This window comes from Daldinia loculata, assembly GCF_022478755.1.
Source record: "Daldinia loculata strain CBS 113971 unplaced genomic scaffold F4817scaffold_42, whole genome shotgun sequence".
Classification (NCBI taxonomy): Eukaryota; Fungi; Ascomycota; class Sordariomycetes; order Xylariales; family Hypoxylaceae; genus Daldinia; species Daldinia loculata.
In genome coordinates, this window is record NW_026054896.1 from 72,987 (window position 1) to 87,368 (window position 14,382).

At 46.4% G+C, this 14,382-nt stretch overlaps 4 protein-coding genes across 4 annotated transcripts; 2 read left to right on the forward strand and 2 right to left on the reverse strand.

Annotated features, from left to right (window-relative positions):
* Nucleotides 1–82: 82 nt before the first annotated feature.
* F4817DRAFT_344380 (muts domain V-domain-containing protein) lies at nucleotides 83–3,354 on the reverse strand. The gene is made up of 3 exons (XM_049304140.1): nucleotides 3,267–3,354; nucleotides 3,147–3,195; nucleotides 83–3,087 (listed from the first exon to the last, which is right to left on the reverse strand). Exons 2-3 carry the CDS (start codon nucleotides 3,168–3,170, stop codon nucleotides 343–345), a joined length of 2,769 nt encoding a protein of 922 aa, XP_049156865.1. The 5' UTR covers nucleotides 3,171–3,195; nucleotides 3,267–3,354; the 3' UTR covers nucleotides 83–342.
* Nucleotides 3,355–3,481: 127 nt separating this feature from the next.
* Nucleotides 3,482–5,154, forward strand: F4817DRAFT_344382 (guanine-1-methyltransferase-domain-containing protein). Its single transcript, XM_049304141.1, has one exon. The coding sequence runs from the start codon at nucleotides 3,607–3,609 to the stop codon at nucleotides 4,984–4,986; it is 1,380 nt and encodes a 459-aa protein (XP_049156866.1). The 5' UTR covers nucleotides 3,482–3,606; the 3' UTR covers nucleotides 4,987–5,154.
* Nucleotides 5,155–5,961: 807 nt separating this feature from the next.
* Nucleotides 5,962–7,728, reverse strand: F4817DRAFT_366973 (kinase-like protein; the record flags this gene model as incomplete). Its single annotated transcript, XM_049307059.1, has 3 exons — nucleotides 5,962–6,707; nucleotides 6,842–7,295; nucleotides 7,432–7,728. The coding sequence occupies 3 exons, from the start codon at nucleotides 7,726–7,728 to the stop codon at nucleotides 5,962–5,964; spliced, it is 1,497 nt and encodes a 498-aa protein (XP_049156867.1).
* A 507-nt stretch (nucleotides 7,729–8,235) lies between these two features.
* On the forward strand, nucleotides 8,236–8,877 carry F4817DRAFT_318058 (uncharacterized protein; the record flags this gene model as incomplete). Its single annotated transcript, XM_049300885.1, has 1 exon — nucleotides 8,236–8,877. One exon carries the CDS (start codon nucleotides 8,236–8,238, stop codon nucleotides 8,875–8,877), a length of 642 nt encoding a protein of 213 aa, XP_049156868.1.
* Between the last annotated feature and the right edge of the window lie 5,505 nt (nucleotides 8,878–14,382).

Here is a 14,382-nt window from a genome sequence, read left to right on the forward strand (position 1 = left end):
TTATAATTCGAAGGCTTGATACCAGTCTAAGGGGCCCATCGATTCGATTATTAGTTTTGACAATACTGCGTCGACAGACCACCCTACCTTAAAAATATGACTTCCCATTCACATACCATATGAAACTACAAGTGAACGAACAACTATCAGTTGATTATTTAGTATTTATCTAACAACGTCCTACAATAAACCGACAACATGATGCCAGCAAATAAAGCCTACCTAACAAGCCAATCTATAGGTACCTCCTAATAATCCTCATCTGATTCCGGACGCCGATCCGAACCAACCCGTCATGATTTTATAACAAGTACAAGCCATTATATTCCTCCTATCGAAACATCACAAAGCCCTGACAGCGGTGAAGAACGGATTCGCCAGGAGCTTCTCGTCCTTCTTAACGAGCTCCCTTAGACGGCTTACCATCTCCTCCTTACTCATGCTTCCGCCCTTGACCTCGTCCTTCCAGCGGACCAGAACGTCCTTCAGCCTAGCGCTACCTTCTTCCACGTCTTCTTTTCCATAGCTCTGCTGCGTGGCCTCGTGCTTGGCCGTGAAATCTTCCAGCTCATCCGCCTTGCGCTTCGCCATGCGCACCACCTTATCTGGGAATCGCACTAGCTCCGCAACATGGATACCGAACGACTGGTCGCAGATGCCGGGCTCGACTTTGTACAGCAGCGTGACCTCGCGCTTGTCGACGCCTGAGCCGCCGGTCGACGATATATGCGCCGTCACGTGCAGGTTGCGCACCTGCGGGTGCTGGTCCGCGAGCGCCGTCAACTCGTGGAAGTGCGTCGCGAACATGGCGGAGCAGCCGATCTCCTTGACGATGTGCTCGCTAATAGCCCAAGCTAGCCCGAAACCGTCGTAGGTCGACGTACCACGGCCCAGCTCGTCGATGATGATTAGCGACTCGGCTGTTGCCGACTTGAGAATGTTCGCTGTCTCCAGCATCTCCGCCATGAACGTCGAGACGCCCTTGAGCTGCGAGTCGCTAGCGCCAACACGCGCGAGTATGGAGTCAAAGATAGTGAGCTCTGCCTCAGTGCACGGAACAAAGCACCCAATCTGCGCCATGAGCGCGATGACACCAATCTGTCTGATGTACGTTGATTTACCGCCCATGTTAGGTCCTGTGATGATCAAGAAAGAGGATTCGTCACGACGGAGTTCGACATCGTTTGTGATGAATTGGATGTCATCTTGCATCTCCATACACGGATGGCGGGCCTCCTTTAGAATGGTAGATCCCTCCCCTCGAGGGTGGATGGTAGGACGAACGTAGGATGTGGGCGCGTGGATTGAGCAATGCGCGAATGATACGATGACGTCTAGATGTGCTAGGACGCCAGCAAGCTGTTCGAGCACGGGACTGTAAGACGCGGCAACACTTACAACCTCGTTGACTAGGCCTTTTTGTGTCCTGTTGTAGGTCTGAGATAGCTGATCGAACTCCCGGCGATATGATTGTAGCGACTTCGTAGAGAAGTACACGCCGTTCTTCTGTGTCGAGCACTCCTGGTAATGGGAATTGTTGCGAATACAGCCAGCTTCGGTTCTCGTTAGCCGCATGCACCAACCATGAACCTTGTGGTTTTCAAGGAATATCTTCTTGTTTTCTTCTTGGTTCAGGTCGTCTGCCGCCTTTCGGAATTCGTTATCCATATTCGACCTGAGCTTGTCGAGTTTCCTCCGCACAATGCGCAAGTTATCATCGAACTCGGGCTTGATGATGAACTCGTGGTTATCAAGGGCATCAAGGTCAACAGTAGTTTCCACCATATCAGCGAGCTTTCCAAGACTATCAGAAAACCCTCTTAATTTGTTGGTATACGCCTCGTCTAGTGGATCTTTGTACTTCTCATCCATCACGCCCTCCAGTGTTCCTAGAAACCCGGGTAAGCGAATAACAACCTGGTATGCTCGGACGACGTCTTCTAAGTTTGCCTTGTTTCGTTGGAATCGTTTTGCTAACCGGTAGAGGTCCGGTACAGACTTGAGGTGCTCCTCTTGCATGGTCTGGCGCAGCTCCGTATCATTAACAAAAGCTTCAACTAATTGTTGGCGCTTTTCGATCTCATCTTTGTTCATTAGGGGCTGCTTCAACCATTGCGACAGTAACCGGCTACCGACCGGTGTTTTGCAGTGATTAAGCAATCCGTACAAGCTCATCGTCTTAGAGCCGTCCCTTGCACCAGGCATTAGATTAAGAGCTTTAAGGGCAGCAGCATCGAGCTTCATAAATTGGGATAGGTCGTGTTGGTAAAGCTGGTACTGGCCAAAGTTGGATGGGTCTTGGAGAACAGCTAGATATTTGACTAATGCTGCCGCAGACCCCATGGCCAACTTGAGATCAGTCTGTGGAAGCAGAGTTGCGGATCTCTCATCCTTCAGCAATCGAGCAAGGTCCTGCTCGATGTCTTTTGTTCCAAAATCACCAGCTGGTCTCTCAGCCATAGCAACTCCACAGTTGTCTATAATCTGCTTAAGCTTGGCTAATTCAGGGTCTTTATCCTTTTCGGCCTTGTCTATTTGGACGAGACACTCCTTGACACCAAGTTGGATAAGGAGGGCCTCGAAGTTTGAGTATTGGTCATTGTCAAGAAACTCGCTAACTCCAAGCTCTCGAACACTGGCATCAGCAAAGCAGACGCCTACGCTCCTCGCCTCAGAGGCCTTCGCCGAAATCTTGACAGCTAGTATCATGGGCGCAGACTCGAATTGTCCGCCGAGCTCCTCTTCTACATCTTGTAGGTTCCCGGGGGAGGCTTGCTTGACAATCTTCCAATTCATTCGGCCACCGCTGCTAGCATATATCTCGACACGTTTTCCAAGCTTAAACAGAGCTTCTCGAAGGAATTGCCTGAATACAGTAACTGTCATAGTTACAGACGGTAGGCCGCTGGCATCGTTTCGTCCTAGCTGCCGCACAACGGAGGTGGTTTTGTAAACGGTTCTCGCAATGAAGTTCGCATCTTGGCCGTGGGCGGTGTACCAGTCGCCTCGGTCGAATATACGGACAGTTTCTTCGCCTACGGACGGCAGTGATTTAAAGAAACGTATGAATCCGTGTTCATCGTCGACCTGTCACCAGCTTGGTTAACTTTACATTATAAATGAATTCAAACTCCATAGAATTATACCTTTAACTCGGGTCGGGAAGACATCTTGTCTTGTTCTTGTTCTGAAGTACTAAATTCTTAGTCTAGTAACCTAAGTACTTCACTTTAATGTAGTAGAAACAAAAAGGGGATTCTCATTACATTCTTTGAAGTGCAAATGTTTCAATTGACGTAAGGAGAAAGACACAGGGTCTAAGTTAAGTCTTAGGGGTCCGAGTCCCAAGTCGCGTCCAAAAAATCAATTAAAGCTGCGCTGCGAGACGCGACGGGACGCGCTAAAATTTAACAAGCTCTTACCCCGATAAGCCTGTAAGCCTGTTACAGCTACGCTACTGCATGACCTAAAAGCCCCAGACCTTCCCTAAGCTTTTTGTGCCGCGGCCCGCGGGGTTGTCGCGTTTTATTTCAGCTCCATACCTGTTTTCAACTTTTAACACCCCACTACAAAAACTTCCAACTTTTTTTTAAGACCCCAGGAACCATGGCAGACACCACAGAAACCGTCGCGGAAAACGGCGGTACATTAGAAATTGTTACCAGTGCCAACCCCGAAGTCCAATCCCAAGGAAATCCGGATGCGACAACGGATGTTCAACCGTCTGCAGCTATTATCACAAATAGTCCTGAAAAGCGCGGAGTGAAACGACCTTCACATGACGATGTCAGTGAGGAAGAAGGCGACCATAACGATGGAGGATCTAAAGAGGCTGCCAACGGAACCGATGCTCCGAAGTTATCCAAGAACCAACAACGAAAATTAAAACGTCGGAAAATGTGGGAAGAAAAGAAGCAAGAAAAGAAGGTTCTGCGTAAAGAAAAGCGACACGAAAAGCAGGAGAAAAAGAGGTTAGAAAGAGAGGCTGAGATTGCTGCCGCTGCCGCTGAGGGAAGAGAACCTGTATTCCAAGAACCATCCAGGAGACAGCCCAAGTCCGCTACCAAAGTACCTATCACAGTTATATTCGACTGCCAATTTGAGAAGTATATGATGGGAAAGGAATTACCATCGTTGTCAAATCAGATCACTAGATGCTATTCTGATAACAGGAATGCCCAGTTCCCCGTCCACATGTTTATTAGTTCATATGGTGGCCAGATGAAGGAAAGACATGAGACCATCCTTCAGAATCAGTTCAAGGGTTGGAAGAACGTCCAATTCATAGAAGGTGACTTTATCGAGGCTGCTGCTAAAGCCAAGGAGATAATGGCAGGACCATCTGGTGGCACCGTAATCGACCTCCTTGCGCAAGGCAATGACCGCGATTCGGTTTCATTTTCTGAGGTCAGTCAAGACTCCAAAAAGAAGCAGAAAACTGCCCCGGTTGCGGAACCCGAGGCCGATGATGTAGACAAGTCCATTGTCTATCTGACTGCCGATTCACCCTATACGCTCGATCGTCTAGAGCCTAATACCTGCTACGTCATTGGTGGCATAATCGACAAGAATCGCGAAAAGGGGCTATGCTACAAGATCGCGCGAAGCAAAAACGTCCGTACAGCAAAGCTACCTATTGGCCAATACATGGTCATGCAAAGTCGCCATATCCTCGCTACAAACCACGTCATGGAGATAATACTCCAGTGGTTAGAGACGGGAGACTGGGGCACTGCCTTCATAAACGTCATTCCTATGCGAAAAGGGGGAAAGCTGAAGGAAGACGAAAATACCTCCGATGCAGGCCTTGAAGAGCCGGAAACTGCGCAGGAGGATGGCCAGGATCCCCAGGATCCCGTCCAAGTAGAAGGAGACAACGCCGAAGATGGCCTTGAAAAGAATTCATTGAGTCAACAACGATGGTCAGCGCCACCGATCGAACAAGAAGCAGAAGCAGAAGCACCCGTCGGCAACACTCTTAGCTGACTGAAATAACCTACTTCACTAACTACTACGTCTGGCAGATCAATCTACCCATTAACAAACAGCACAATTACCCCCTTATAACGCTACATTCATGCACGCTTCTAGTGCCATTGGGTGGGCGTGTCGCCTCCAATAGCTCCAGGGGTACCAAGGGCTATCATCCTCAAGGTATACCCAAGACTCCAAGTCCAGATCTCCCTGCTCTTACATGTGCAAGTTTCTGAATAGAATTCTAGAAAGCCAAGATATATGCAAAGGCCGAACTAGTGCGTTACTATTTCGTAGTCTTCAAGATATCTCAGTGTCTATTTTTCCGAGTCACGGAATAACGGCCAGCAGCGCGTCGATCCTTTAATTGTACTTCTATATCTATTTCGAAGTATACGTATACCGAATAGATTTGACCGGCCTAGACAATGACAATCCATGATGTTGATATTAAGTTTTGACCCCATCCCTCATGTACTGTTCAAGAGATCCGATCTAAGCGTCGTCTCTATTCCATGTTACTTGCTTATGCACCCCTGAATTTGTATAGAGTAACATGTCAGCCATCAAATTATTTCAAGGTATATAGAAGAAAGAAGCACAAATTATCACAAATTATCATCGTCGTATATACTGATGCTATAGTTCTAGTAAGAGGTATGTTCCCGGTTTTATTTTGGGTTCGCAAAGCCTTTAGAATAGGGGGCCCACTGACACCAATGGTTACCTACATAAGGTACCTGGGAGGTAGTAGAAAATATACAGGTACAACGAGGCCATTCTCGTCTATATATAGGTAGGTATATATACCTAATATATATATCCCCTTATAAATCACTCACCATCCAAGGTTACCAGAAGTCATAGATACTATCGTGATGCATGAAGCAAGACAGTCTACCCGGAACCAGCCTTGTAGGATCAGAATAGATGCCGTGTTAGGCATCCGCCGAAATAATGTCTCGTGTTTACTTTTGAAAACCAGTTTCAAAATTCCAGGATTTTCGAGAGATAGGGGGTAAATTTGCTCTTACCCGCCTTAACAGCCTCCATCCATTCACTATACGAGTTCATCGGTGTAGCGGCTTTATGGGTCATCAAGTCCTGTCTACGGAGACCAGTCAGTATCTGGGCCGCCGAAGCGCGAAGGGAAGGGTCGTAAATCGCCATGCTCCGGATAAATTGCAAGTCTTTGCTACTCGTGGCGATATTCAGAACGGCTCTGCGGACATCGGATTGGCCCCGTAGTCTCCCTGTTTCAACCCTGTGGCGGAACAGTTGCTCGTTGTAAACCCACAACATGGTCACGTACAAAGACCACATGTCCGCCCTAGGCGTCTGTTGCTTCTCACCATCGTACACCTCAGGTGCCATGAAGACTATGGTGCCGGCCTGGCTCCTTCCTAGGTTCTGGAGAACCGACAGACCAAAATCAGCTAGTTGGAAGACAATACGCTCTTCTCCGTTTACGGTTTTAACATCGTAAAGAATGTTATCCGGCTTTATGTCGCGATGTATGAGCTTGTGGAAAGCAAGATAATCGAGCGCGGATAGCATCTGTAGTAACACAGTGTTGCCATTTTTCTTCAGGTCGTCGTATGATGGATACTTGCGCACTAGACTGGCTAATGTCCCCCTTTTCATGGGCATGAATATCTCGACAAACCCCGTGTCCCAGCCTTGCGAGCCAAGATAATTCACGATATGGTTGTGTTTGAGTTTTGAAAGTATAACTAGTACATACGGGGTCAGCATTCTCTTTATAGTATTAGAGGAGTAAGCTTTTGTTAAGAGGTGAAAACTTTCGTTAACAAGGAAAAATAGAAAATGTAGAGGCATGCTAGAAAGAGTGGGATATAATACTTACAGACTTCTCGATCCCTGGCGGATATCAAGGTGTCTAACCAACGACGATCTTTACGGTTAGCAGGCCGATGCAGTAGCTTAACGGCCATTACGCCGCCGGAGTACAGGTCAACGGTTTTCATAACTCTTCCAAACCCACCCCTTCCAAGTTCGACTATCGGGTGATGTCTTATTGGATTTGGGACGTTTGTCCAAAGTGTCTGATCTTTAAAAGTCCAAAGATCCTTGCTTCTTCTGGCCTCGGAAGCTTCCGAAATTCGCCTTTTCACAATGTCCAAGATTTTGTCGGGTCCGAGGCTCCAGATAATCTCGAACCTTACCGGATTGTCTTGGGGTCCTAGAGAAATCACGCTGTTGACTCCTTTCATAACTACGACACGATGGTATTGACTAGAAGACGTGTTAGTTTTCGATTTGTTGTCGTGGTAAACGCGAGTCTTTCCGGAAGATTCATCCTAACCCAGAGTTAGCTTTGATACTTGAAAACGACGCAGCAACCGACTGAAACTTTAGTAAGTTGTAAAATATTGGCTTATCAAAGGAGAGGGCTTGGGGAATAGGGTATCACGACTCTGGATAGGGGGGACTTACTTGAAGTATTACGATACCCGTCTCATAGTGAATATAGAAGGTACAGTGTACGCTTTCAATATCGTCTCCGCTTATGTAGGCATCAGCCTTGCTTCGGCTACTACCCATCGTTGCGATAGTCAGGGTTTTATTATCGTGCTTGGTTGGAAGAGTACTTCCAAAATTGAAGCAGCGCTTCCCATGCCACTTACTCGAAGTGTAATCCTCATTATGCTTGTGTGATACAACTTTCTCGGCTCTAGTATTGAGAGGTTTCAAGGAGAATATCAACTGGTTTACCGTGCGACGATTATCCATACTTAGAGTCAAGACTGATAAGTGCGTTATGATGCAGATTTTTAGTCCCTTTACCCTAGTATCGATAATGACGATTTGAGTACATAAGGAAAGATTGTCACATGGGAAACGCGATTCATTTAACGATTATGTACTGAAAGAACTGAAACAACACATAGATACGGCTAACGAGTTTGTATCTCGTCGTTTCGACGAAGACAAACCACTACAATGTATTTGTATTATTGTGGGTTAATAAGAATAGCTTGAGAGACGGCAGTTTATTTATTGTTATAGCTTTGAATGAAATTGTGGAATAACTATCATGGGCTACTTAAACGTAACAGACCGCACTAGGTATTGTTTTATACTTGATCACCATACTTGACAAATCCGACTAACTATTAGTATCTACAACCAACACGTTCTACGCTGATTTCATTCCTCCTTCGAATAATAAGGGGGGAAGAAACTAAGAAGGGACTACTATACATTCGACTACTCAAAACGAAGCTACTAGGTAGTGACATGGAGCACCAAAATAGGGGTAAAATCCCACTCACTCAAGAGCGGCTTATGGACATGGTTTTCGAAGAAATCGAGTCGCTTATACGAGCAGGCAAGAAGGACTTCGTTGAATCTAATATCTTGAATAGTCCGCTCCACGAGTATGCTTTGGAAGTAGCGCGGAAGTATGTAGGACTGCCGTGTAAGCCTAGCCTTGACGTTTTACTCTCTCAGCACACCCCAACTCAAGAGCAAGACGGAGTTCCATCTTCTCTCGAAAATACCAAGATTCAGCACTGGCACCAGCTTTTCGACCAGGCTAACCTCGAGCGTAAAGGACTCGCTAACAGCATGCGGTCCGACTCTCGCAGGATCGTGCTTCCCGAGAACTGCGCCGTCCGGAGGGCAAACCCTATTCTAGACGACAAACGGGGGGCATTCCCGGGCGAGACCTGGGAGCACAAGAGGGTGAATCCTGGACCTACTCTCGGCCCGCTATCACAATTCAAATCATCGCTGGTAAAACCTTTAGTTACTAAAGTTGATGCCCTAGGTATAACTAAAACGAGAAGTAGCGCCGTCGAACCAGTAGATGGCGGATCTAAAACCGAGGATGATGTAATGGAAGTAGAAGATAAGGAAGAGAGAAGGACATCGTCTTAGGTTCTCTTGCCAGTGCTAATCATCTACGTAGAGTCTTTCCTACACGCATCTCAACCTCGTAGCGTGTGAGATTCTACTCGGTTTTCGAGACAGTCATGATGAGAGAGTTAGCTTATAAATACACGCTGCCAGCAGATTATTATACACTTTTCTACCGAGAATGTAATTAGCAATAAATCATATATTATAACCCTTTGTACATGATAAATCCTTTATATTCTTTGTGACTGTGTTAAATATGTGAAGACAATGCCATCCACATAAATCATTTAATGCTCTTACCGTATAGAATAAGTCATTACCTTAGGTACCTAGGTGCCTTTTATGAAACTTCCCCATACATTTCAAAGCACGCCTAATACATTCCATTCAAATCACTCATTCACTACCACGCGAGTTCCAGACCCTAACATGCATTGCAAACAAAGCACTAATCTCAAACCCTCGAGCGACTCCCACGCCAAGTAACACGAGCTCCTCGTACGAGAACCTGGGGACACATGTGCTTGCCGGGAGAAACAGGCGACGTGTAAGTAAACATAAGACACCTCCGCACGACAGTAGAGCCGCATCCCATCCCATTCCATCCCATCCCATTCCATCCCATCCCATCCCACAGATGCAAGCAGAGCAGGGCCAAGGAACCATCCATCATCACCCACATCTCTCTCTCCCTCCCTCCTGGACGCCCAGCACCGTACTATCCCTCGCGCGTACGAAGCTCCGAGTCGGAGCTTCGTAATACGAGAAAGAGGGTCTAGTGAAGTTCGGTTCGGTTCGGAGAGCAGACAGACAGACAGGGGAAGCCCACTTCGGAAGGACCCTTAAGGTATCCCCTTTCTAGGCTATTGCTCCCGAGCCCATCGGTTGTGGGCGGTGGGTTGCGGTTGCTTTCGAGCCCATGCAGACGAGTATGGTTGTATGTATACTATGCACCTATGTATGCATGCTGGCTCGCTGCAAGCTATTTTCAGACACGGTAGTATGTGAGCATAGGAGGGCAATATATTTTATCTAGGGTAGGGTAGCGTTCGCTCGCGCAAGCATGCGCCTGTGTATTTAGATACAGACGAACTATCGCCTCGTGCTCGCTCTTTCTTTCCCTCTCTCTCTCCTCTCCGCGGGACGGCGGATGGCGGGTAGCGGATATGGCGTGTCGCGGCAAGGATTTGGCGCACCGGCTAATTTGGATACTTGCTCTCTCTCTCTTCCCGTCTATATTTCCCACCTCACCCTCACCTGTGATTGATTCAATAGCTCCCCCAGGGCGGAGAAGAGCACGTTTCCCTGCATGAAAGTCTATATAAAATTACCTACCTAGGTAGCTACGAGGGTAAGCGGGCGCTCGTCTCCCAGGCCCGTTTCCTCGCGATGGAGCCATGTTTCCGGGATAAAGAGAGGTTGGCGCGGTGAGGAATTCTAGGGGACGGGAGGGGAGAGACGCTATTTAAAGCGTGAACCTAGGGTCTTCTCGCTTACTCGGCAAGCAAATATATTGCGGTTGCAGAGGTTGTTCTATGAATAGCGTGGCGAGATGCGTCGGTTATACAAAAGTGAATGGGTATCTGAGATTACCTGCCTTACAACACCGTCGCCCGCTTCTCGAGAACGGAGCTTGGTGTCCGTACTACTAACACTTCAAAAAGCGTGATGGGAGGACTTGACTATTGCCGATGCGGCTTCGAATGCAAGACATAAGCTTAAACAAGGGGGGGTTATTTATAAATTCGGTATAAGTCAGTGGGAAACCCGAAAGCACATAGAGCTGTAGAGCTATTACTATGTATGCTGGTTAAAGCATTGGTGGTGATAAATCAATGGCTGCGTATATGTAGTTATTGTCCGGGATGTTATTCAGTTACGTGCAGTTGTGGAATAAGAGTGATTTGTTGTTTATTTTGAATACTTTATAGAACCGCTGTGCAACGGCCAACAGGGGTCTTCGAACCCCTAAAAGGTGAACAAGTTAATGTAGTACAGAATTGTCTATACGGAGGAATGCGTTATTGAGCTTAACATCTATCTATCTATCTATCGTAAGAATAAGTAACTTCACCGCGAGATACGGTATGTATTTTGCTTTTTTACTTTCTCGCATAATACAGGAATACCTTGATTTTTATTATGGCGTAAGTCAGTCGTCAGTCAGTCAGTCGGTCAGTCAGGGTTATTTTATTATTGAAGATTCCCCCGGATGACGGATCTGGATTAGTAGATCTCTGGATCTCAACCACAGGATCAGATCGGGGTAAAGCGATTGGACCAACTATTGGCCGAAGCAATGGAACGCGGGTGAGAGAAATCATGTCTTTGGGTCTTACCGCAGTAGCTGCTGCTGCTGCTGCTGCTGACTGACTGACTTGCTGACGGAGTCAAATACCTGGCTTCTTCGCCTCGACCTGCGGATATACACTACTACATACCTAGGTCCATGTATTACGCGGGTACCTAGAAAGAGCAAAGTAATCCGACTGGCCAGTTCTTAGTTCTCCCACTCTACACTATCGCCTCCCATAAGGACGGATCATTCCACCAGGAGAGGACCATCCCACAAACGATCAAGGAGACGGACTATCAATTAAAATAAGCCTTTCCCGGAAGCCTTCAGCCGCTCGCCGCCTCTCATCTTCTTAGCAGCAATTGTAGCGGTAATTCCGCTCGCGAGTCGCCCCCCGTTCCTCCCTGGAACCAAGGCATAGGTAACCCGAGACAGCGCTTACAATAGCTCGGGATTGGTTTGCGGTAAATATGTCTGTCTATGTGACGTGCTGATAAACTGGTGTTGCGATTTTCGTGCTTATCGCGGTATTAGCTGTCGATCACTTGCAGTTTTCGGGGTTGCGATCCAGCTTGGCGGGCAGCCGGGGTGGAAGCGTAGCTTTTTCCTATGATCGACGTCGTTTTTTTTCTTTCTTTCTCACTCTCCTTCTCCCTCTCCCTCTCGCCAGGACGAACTAGCAGGTTAAGCCACGTCTTTCCCTAGCTTACATATGTGAAGTAAAACATGGAGAAGCAAATCTAGGCTTATCTATGTCTAGGACCGGATGCTCTGATACCTACCTAACCTATTGGAATGAAGACGAGCAGAAAATATATACAAGATATTCTTTCCGCTGTGGTTTAGGTATGTCTCTACTCTTAAGAGATATTGGGTATCGGCCGAGTCCCGGGCATTGCTAGCCTTCCTTACTGAGATATGGCCCCCCTAATGCTATGACCGGCGTTATCCCCGACTAGTTCCTTCGATGAAGACGAAGATAAAGCATCGTATCTTTAAAAATCAATGTATCCAAGTATACGGGCAGTTTATCTTGTCAGCTTAACTACCTATGCCTGATAAGAAATTTACGCATCTATTTTTCAGCAGATATATCGATCTAGGATGGCGCCCGTCATCTTTTGCATTGTGGGTAGTACCAAGCCCGTACTATGCAAAATACGCCATAGCATCACCCAGCTACGGTAATGCCGGCCGGACGCTCTAAAGACCACGTTCCTGGACCCAAGCCGCTGGTGTTTCTGGACCGGCTCTGTTTGTCCCCAAAATATGACGGGACGGGACGGAACGCTTGATTTCAGCTGGAATTCCAGAAGGTCCCTCTAGCAGAGAGAGGCAAAATGTTGTCGAGACTTGTCTATCGTGTAAGTAGATTGTCGGTCTTAACCCCGTAAATATTCTGATTCGACTGCGAAGCCAATAATAGACCCCTCAATCAGTGAATGTCGCAAAGCTAGCGCGCTTCTTTTCTTTTCTGACTTGGTAGGACATGCAATATCTACATTTACCTACACAGGAGCAGCTGAAAATTGATGATTGGCTAAATAGGCAAAGACGGGAGCGTGTGTTAGGTACTTTTCACGTCTCACGCCGGAATCTTTTAGGCCGAGGCTGTTCAGGTCGGGTAATGTATTACCTGGATGCCTTGGGTACCTAGGTAGGTAGGTAGGTAACCTTTGTAAATAGCAGGCTGTTTCTGTACATACACCTGCTTCTTTGGTGTTGAGGATTTGAAAGAAAGAAAGTATTGAACTAGGAAAAGAATCCATCTGATGCAGGCGAGTAGGTTGATGGTAGCTGTAACGCTGTCATCTTATGGTGACATAGTAGCATAGCATGGCATAGCATGGCATGGCATATCATAACATAGGTAACCCAGCCCCTATGAGGAGGATTGAGGGAGTACGAGTCGTGCTACTCGTGACTCGCAAACGTATCGTAACATTACCTATTGTATTATCAATAATAAAAAATAAAAATAATAAAAAAGACTTAGGTAGAACAAGGCATCTCCTTTATTGAAGTTTATTACCTACATATAATCTGGTCGCATCCTTGACTTTTTAAATATTTGCTCACTTATTAGAGTAAAATTTAAAGAATAGTTACAGAAATTTGCCGCTTTCATAACGAACTAAACTCAACTAAAGAGGGAGTTGGTTAGATCTAATGCTAGTTGGTTTGTTACTGCTATCCTAGGTATTGTTAAGATATCGCCGGTAGCGTATGTACAATAAATACAATACAATACAATACATGGGAACCGATCATACTGTATACCCATGATAATACGGAACAAACTGCCTTCTCCTTTCTTATTTCTCCATGTCATTGGGCATATCCTACATAACAACACATGTGTCTTTGTTCGTAGTCATTGGCATCCCGTTGGCCCATCCATGTTGATTCGACAGAATTTCCCCGCAGCAGCATGGCAGCCCTTCCGTATGTATGCACGACGTATGCAGTATTGCACAATACTATATATGATATGACCGTCCTGTTTCTACCTATGTACTGAGTGAATAAGGACCGTTGCGGTTGTTGCAGTCGTTGCGACATGCTGCGAACTCGCAAATTAACAACAGAGCGTACATACATACGTAGAGGCATGGCGGATAGCGGAGAAGAGAAATAGGTGAAATAGGTAAAATAGGTAAAATAGGGGATAACTAATAGATAATAGAAAGAAAAGATGAAGGATCAACTTAGCCTGTAAGGGAAGTAGTACAGAGGTACCAAGAAGATGGTGGCAGGGGTCCACACTATGTACTTCGTTCAATAGTAGACCATGAATGACTTTCCAGGTTGGATGAAAATGACCTTATGCCGTCACGCTCTGCCTAGGATATTTCCCGTAGAGTACCTAGAGAGGAAAGAAAGAAAGAAAAAAAACCTCCAAAAAAACAAGAAGAGCTACCCCTTGGCTCACACCCCCGAGCTGCCGTCAGCCATAATACCATCTTATAATACCATCTTATTATTATCTTTCTCTCTCTCTTTTTGAGTGTGGTATGTGCACTTACACGACGAAATACCTAGTCCCGTCTTATCCACCAGTCCACCTCTTCGCTGCCAGAATTTCTGCCAGGACACGCCCATATTATGTATGTATTATGTACGAAGTATGAATTGAAGCATTCTCTTTTTTATTTTTTTATTATTACTGTAACCTCGCAAAGCTAGCCTAGCCAGGCAGCCCCAAAAAAAAAGAGGTGTACCCGAAT

What these genes read in the sequence shown, in the direction of transcription:
- F4817DRAFT_344380 (XM_049304140.1), bottom strand. Translation starts at nt 3,170, where the DNA reads ATGTCTTCCCGACCCGAGTTAAAG. An exon ending in CTTCCCGACCCGAGTTAAAG is followed by an intron (nt 3,088 to 3,146) that starts GTATAATTCTAT and finishes AGCTGGTGACAG; the next exon opens with GTCGACGATGAACACGGATT.
- F4817DRAFT_344382 (XM_049304141.1), top strand. Translation starts at nt 3,607, where the DNA reads ATGGCAGACACCACAGAAACCGTCGCGGAAAACGGCGGTACATTAGAA.